General features: G+C 40.0%; 1 protein-coding gene across 1 annotated transcript in view; it reads left to right on the plus strand.

The window, feature by feature from the left end:
• The first annotated feature begins 1,064 nt into the window (after positions 1 to 1,064).
• Positions 1,065 to 7,094, plus strand: part of LOC108315709 (aldehyde oxidase 4-like) — a 47,980-nt gene continuing 41,950 nt past the window's right edge. The window contains 3 exon segments of the mRNA XM_017545165.2: positions 1,065 to 1,779; positions 3,629 to 3,722; positions 5,133 to 5,242. Of these exon segments, the coding sequence (XP_017400654.2) occupies positions 1,618 to 1,779; positions 3,629 to 3,722; positions 5,133 to 5,242 (366 nt within the window). The 5' untranslated portion in view covers positions 1,065 to 1,617.

Genomic DNA, 7,094 nt, shown 5'->3' on the forward strand with positions numbered 1-7,094 from the left:
AACTAGATCAATGTTTCTTAACCTTTTCTTCATTATCACACCTGTAAGAAGCAATAGATTTTATTTCCCTAATCATCCCTCCCTGAAATTTTAACACCACAGATAAACTGTGTATCTGTTTATGTACATGTCGTTAGGTAACCAGGTCCATGCATGTTTGTGACTTTCCACAATGTCAGACTTTTATTAATGTTATTTCAATTACGAAAGCCACAAGCTCCATGGAGTTCCCAAGGAGGCAGTTCTCCTTACCCGGATCACTCAGTTGTCAGAGCCGGAGCACGCAGGCTCAAGCCTCTCCACAAGAAGGTCAATATTGTAAACACACATAATAATACACTTAGCCAATATGTAAGTGTTATAAGTTAAACATTCCACAATGAAGCAACATTTAACATCAAGAGGAAAAAGACAGAAGAAAGGGTTAATGAACCAGTGCAGGGGGAGTGAAGAAGACAAAAGCAGTCATGCTCTGGGCCAGGCATCCCGTTGGTCTTGCAAGGAAGAGTCTGAGGTAGCACAGCCTTCAGTGCAGACGCCAAGTTTTTATCATGAGTGACAGTAAGCTGATGTCCATTTCGAGCTACTGAAAGCCAAATCTTCTATAGTCACAGAGGGTTCTGGCAAGAACTGATAGTGGAAGAGTGTGCTTATTTGTGTCCTTATCTGGTTGGATGTAGTCTTTTTGTTTTTATTTGTTCACTAAACAAAACATCTTATCCTTGTTGGCAAAATGCCCTCTGAAATATAAAATGGAGTCTTCTTCTAAGATGGAATTAGTTATGTCAAGTGTGTTGAATGTATATAGGTGCTTTATACATAAGAACAGCGAGATTTTTGGTCTGGGCACAGTGGCTTATGCCTGTAATCCCAACACTTTGGGAGGCTGAGATAGGTGGATTACTTGTGCCCACGAGTTTTAGACCAGCCTGGGCAACGTAGCAAGACCCAGTCTTTACCAAAAAATGTAAAAATTAGCCAAACCTGGCTTGCAGCTATAGTCCCAGCTTCTCCAGGAGGATTGCTTAAGCCTGGCAGCTCAAGGCTGCAGTGAGTTGTGATCATCCCACTGCACTCCAGCCTGGCAACAGTATTGCCCCCATTGAGAAAACATGCGGTAGATGACATCACTACTCAACTCATACTCTGTAAGCACACCCACAAACAAAACTCTGGCCCAAGGTGCAGGAAGGCATCTGTTATTGTCATCTTTCTAATAATGGATGAATAGGAAGAGATGGCTGATGGGCAACACACGTTGTGCAGGCCAGCTCCCACTTAGGCTTGATGATCTTTAAAACATCTTATAGGGCCATGGCTGGAATTTTCATATTGGATCAATTTATTCAGAAAAACTAAACTGGAAATAAAGAAAGTAATAAATTTCAGATATCTGTGGTTGATATGTGCTAAAATGTATGGCATATATGACTGTATACATGACTGGGAAAAAGGATTTGATACTTCATATTTTTGAATAAAGCAAGCTGCTGGAAATATCTTTATCTTTGGGTTTTGTCATTCTAAGTAAATATGAAAAGAGGAGATATATTTAAAAGACTGTTTGCATGCAACCTCCTCTGGTTACAGCTTCCTTGAAGCTGATATCTCACTACCATGTTTTCAGGGGTGACGACAGGTACAGGATACAGCCTGGCCCAGTTGAATGATGCCTTACATTTGATCATTTTGGAGCAACCGAAGGAGAAGACTAAGACCCATCAAACTCTTCTGAAGCATCTGAGGACACTTGCAAGAGCCCAGATTATGAATATGGCCGTATGTTCTCTAATGAGATACATCACAGTTATAGACAGTCATACAGTTCTGTAACTTTAACAAATTTTACTCTGAAGAGGAATCTCAAGTCAATGTTGAACAAGTCTGTACAATATGAGTGTGAGCATGTATATGCCTAAGGTAAAGGCATCATGTTGAGTGTGTACGTTTGTGTGCAGAGTAGCACATGGTACAGCAAAATTATGGTGCTGGAGTCACAAGATTCTGGAGAAGCTTCTTGACCTCTGTAAGCCACTGTTTCTTCATTTTAAAAATTAAGGTCCAGTGTAAGGGAGATGTCAGTCAAGGGGCACAGAGTTTTAGTTAGACAGGAGAAATAAGCTTTCATGATCTGTTGCCCAACATGGTGACTATAATTAATAGTAATGTATATTTCAAAATTGCTACAAGAGTAGATTTTAAGTGTTCTCACCACAAAGAAATGATAAATACATGAGGTGATAGATATGTTAATTAGCTTGATCTAATCATTCCACTATGGTATACATACATCATAACAGCACATTGTACCCCATAAATATATATTATTGTCAGTCTAAAAATTTTAAAATAAAAACTATAGACAAAAAAATCACACCAAAATTTAAGATTAAAAATGTAACACCAAAAATTAAGATTCAACCAAATAGACTATTTCTAAGATCCAAAGAGGCAATCTCTAAGGTCTCTATTCAACCAAATAGGCTATCGCTAAGATTTGATCAAATAGACTGTCTCTATGTCCAGCTCTAAAATTCCATGAAATATGCCTCATCCAAGACTTGTGTAAACACAAGCCTGCATTTCCAAAATGCTCTTGTACGGCTGGTTCTCCTCTTAGGCCTTTGCACCAAGGTGAATTTCTAATCATGTACGTGACGTGTCTATTCTTGGATACCCCCAGTTGTTTAGCTTTATGGGGCTTTCTTATTACTTAAGATTTAAAAATGATTAGTTTGAATCATTTCTCATTTCACACGTGATGAGCAGTTCAGCAGGATTTAGTAGGGGCCAGCAGATACTTCCTGTCTCCTGATTTTCTCTGGCCCTTCGGCTGATTCTCAAAAACCCACTCTATGTTTTCACCTTCTGCATCTTCTGTCCCTTTTCTGAAGCATGTTGCTCCTCTCAGCATCGACTTGTCCCCTTAAGTCTTTCAAAGGCCCACTGTTCAAGGCTATGTGTGAAGCAGCCTTCACTGAGGCTTTGGGCAGCAAAGCAGGCTCTACCTCCCAGCAGCACCACACGCATTTTGAATGTGATGCTCCTATCTCGGTTCTTTAGGTTTCCCCAGGCTCCAGTCACTCCACCTGCCGCATATTGGTCCACACTCTTTCTTCCCTTTAGCTTTAACCCCTCTTCTCCCTAACCTGCTGGCACTAGCCCCTACATTCCCATTCATTTTCCTTTTGTCTGTCCTCATAAGTAAACATGCCTATCAAGGAAGGCTTCTAAACAAAGACACATGCATACTCGGGTCAGTTCTCAAAGAAATTTCCCTCTTCATCGCACATGGAAGAGGAATATTTTCTCAAGCTATAAGTTTGGATGGGGTCAGGAGTGGGAATCTTGCACAATATATGATCTAATCTACGTAACTGCCCCCAAACCCTGCCAGACCTTTCAGTGAAGCAAAAAAAAAAAAAAAACCTGGGAGGCGGAGGTTGCAGTGAGTGGAGATCGCATCACTGCACTCCAGCCTGGGCAACAGAGTGAGAAAAAAAAAAAAAAAAAAAAAAGGGAGAATTAAAAACTTACACAAGAACCCTGTTAGAAATGTCACAAATAATTCCTTATTTGTCAAATAGCTAAGTATAGCTTTTAAAATGACATTTATATTTTTATTTAGACTTTAGGAGGACATATGGTGCGTCGGCCTAATTTTTCTGACCTAAACCCCATTTTAGCAGCAGGAAATGCTACCATCAATCTGATATCTAAAGGTAAGAAACCAAGATTTAAGCATTTTATTTTGTGCATATCACTATCAATTATATAGCTCCTGCTGTAAACCATGAACTAGGGACCAAGTACTTCTAATTTAGATTCATAAGCTATGTTTACATTACCTCAAACCTAAGGGTGAAACTGACCAATTATCCTGCTCTCCAGCTGTTCCATGTGTAGCAGGTCAGATACTTGACTGCATCTGACAATTTTCCTTAAATATTTGGCCATATTTATGAGTAGTCTAAATTGCAGTATCAAAGCAGGTGAAGAAAAATTAATGAGAAGTATCTCTGTGGTTTTAAAGATTTATGGAAGATTTTATTGCAGAGATTCATAAAGATGGCAATTTTTCTTATAGGACTTTTCGTTTTAAACAAAATGAAGTTTGTGGGGCATATTACTTATTCCCCCTCTCTTTATTCAAAGACATCATGAGTTTTATGGAAATAAAATGATTTAAACTTAGAGAAATAAAAATAAATGCATATTATTCATAGGATTATTAATGTAAGATATTGTCTCCTTGACTAAAATTACATTAAAAAATTATGGGTCAAATAACAGTATGGCAAACTGTTTAAAATATATACACATACACACATATATCTATATACACACATACATATATACAATCATGTATAAAAATTTAGGGGCAAAAACAAACCACATACATGACAGTGGTTCCATAAGATTACATTAATAATACCATATTTTTACAGTACCTTTTCCGTGTTTAGATATGTTTAGATACACAAATACTTACCATTATATTATGATTGCTGCAATATTCACTACAGTAACATGCTGTGCAAGTTTGTAGCCTAGGAGCAATAGCTATACTCTGTAGCCCAGGTGTAGCTATTGCTACACAAACCTAGATGGTATGGTAGGCAGTAGGCTACCCATCTAAGTTTGTGTAAGTATATTCTATGATATTCACACAACAGAATCACCTAACTACACCATTTCTCAGAATGTATCCTCAGTAAGTGTCACATGACTATCAGGGATCCCATCTCAGCCACCAGTCCCACGTTGGTACTTTGCAAAGGTCACTTAACCTCTCTGGAGCTTTGTGTTCTCATTTGTGAAATGTACACATTATAGTAGGTTGTTTCCAAATAGCTTTAAAGTTCTTTGAGTCCAAATTTTGTGAGTAGCGTATAGTGGTCCGGAAGAACCAGAAAGGACTTTGCAGCTTATCTGACCAACCCTGTCACGCTGCAGCTGAGGACCCTGAAGTTTCCATGACTTGCCAAAGGAGGCCTAGCTTGGGAGCTGCAGCTGGAACCAGACGTGGCTCCCAGCCTGCATCCTCTTTCCACCGTATATTTATCTGCCACTGGCAACATATTCTCCAACTTGATAAGCTCATCCTAACCAAGGGTGATTTTCTCAAACAGAAGGACAACAGCAGATTCCTTTAAATGGCTCTTTTCTTGAGAGATCACCTGAGGCCAACTTGAAATCAGAAGAGATTATGCCGTGTGTTTATATTCCCTATTCTACTCAGGTGAGGGTTCCCTGACTCACTGTCCAGCCCTAGGGAAGCCCCACTGGCCTATGCAGTGAGCCTGCAGACAGGCTTCCAGGGCAATGCTCTAGGGACACTTTCTGGGCTGCCACACAGGGAGGGGCAAATTTCCAAATGACTGTTTGATTTGCTTTCATCTCAGGGTCACATTATAACCTTTATAGGCCCTAGGCACTTTTGCCTTTGTGAATCTCTTCCTCCGTATAAAAAATAAACTGTATGCCTATATAGCAATATCTACATATAAAAATGTGATTGTAACAGCATAAATCCAAGCTGCATTCAGTGTTTTATATTCATTTTTTTTATTTTTAAAAGATTTTTAAAATTTCTACTTTTATTTTAGATGTAGGGGCTGCAGGTGCAGGTTTGTTACCTATGTATATTGCGAGATGCTGAGGTTTGAAATGTAGACTCCATCACCCAGGCAGTGAACATAGTACCCAATAGGAAGTTTTTCAACCCATGCCCACCTCCCTCTCTTCCCTATCTAGTAACCTGCAGTGAATTAAAAGTTAAACATTTCCCTGGGCCCCTAAAAGTATCCTAGGCTCTATCTCACATGAAAGGTTCTCCTTTTGCAAGGCTAATCTACCTAAAGGGCACACTGACAGTGGTCTCATAAGATTATGTTACCTAAAAGGCACACTGAACCTGGTCCCATAAGATTATATTACCTAAAGGGCACACTGGCCTTGCAAAAGGAGAACCTTTGATGTGAGTTGAATTTTTGGTCTCGGATAAATATGCATCTTAGCCAACATTGAGCAAATCTAGTCACCTACAGCAAGTGTCTGACAAACTGAAAGTTAATTATCACAAAATTGCCTCCAAGTCAATCAACATTTATTAACCAAATAGTTTAAATAAAATTATTTACTTATTAACCACCTACCAATCTATACCCCAGGCACAGTGTGGTAAACCCAGAAGACACTACAATGGTTTATGACACAGAAGGGGTCCTGTCGTTGAAGATCTCTAAATCTAACAGGAAGAGCTTGAAGTAGGAAATAACTAATAACCTCAGACAGGAAATGAGTGGGCAGCATTTCCTCCCCTCATTCCATTCAGCAGAGCCACTCAGAGTAGCTCTGGTGATAAGAAGAGCCCTTCCCTAGAGGGAGGAAAGGGGAGGAAGGCTGTTAAAAGTGAAGCATAGAAGATGGTAGCTTTTGCACCAGTGGAGAGAAGGGAGGATAACATGGGGGCTGGGGATGGCAGGTTGGTAGGCTAGTGAGTAGGGCTGGGGGTTGGGGCAGCCCATGAGTGAGGCTGAGAGGGAAGCTGGGCTCCATCACTAAACACATCCATTGCTCCGTCAAGGAGTTTGTATGTGTCCTAACAGATGGCCGCCTTTGAAGGCTTTAAAATAAAGTAAAAATTAAATGAAAGTGGTATTTTAAGAAAATAAATAGAGTAGAAAGATAGAGGATAAAGCAGACAGGGGAGAGACTAAAGATTGAATGACCAGTTAGGAGGCTAATGCAGTACTTTGGGCAATAAATCGGGAGATGGTGATGAGGGCAGTGGCAGCAGGAATGGAGAAGAAAGTCCCCACCCATCAGTACAGCAGAGTAAATATGATCAGCGTGTCTCAAACGCTTCTCTGACAGAAATGTTTTATCCTTGACCCTTGACAAGGTCCATGATGGTAGGATTTAATCTCTCCACCAAGAAGATGCCAAGAAGCTGGCCATACAAGAAGCTGGCCACACAAAGAGGCTTTCCCATTTCATGGCTCCAATGTTCCATGCTAGTCATGAGATTCAACCAAGAATGACAGGTTTATACCTAGAAAGAACTGGAGAGACCAGGAGTCCAGTGGTTT

This window comes from Cebus imitator, unplaced genomic scaffold (assembly GCF_001604975.1).
Source record: "Cebus imitator isolate Cc_AM_T3 unplaced genomic scaffold, Cebus_imitator-1.0 Scaffold178, whole genome shotgun sequence".
NCBI classification, from domain to species: domain Eukaryota; kingdom Metazoa; phylum Chordata; class Mammalia; order Primates; family Cebidae; genus Cebus; species Cebus imitator.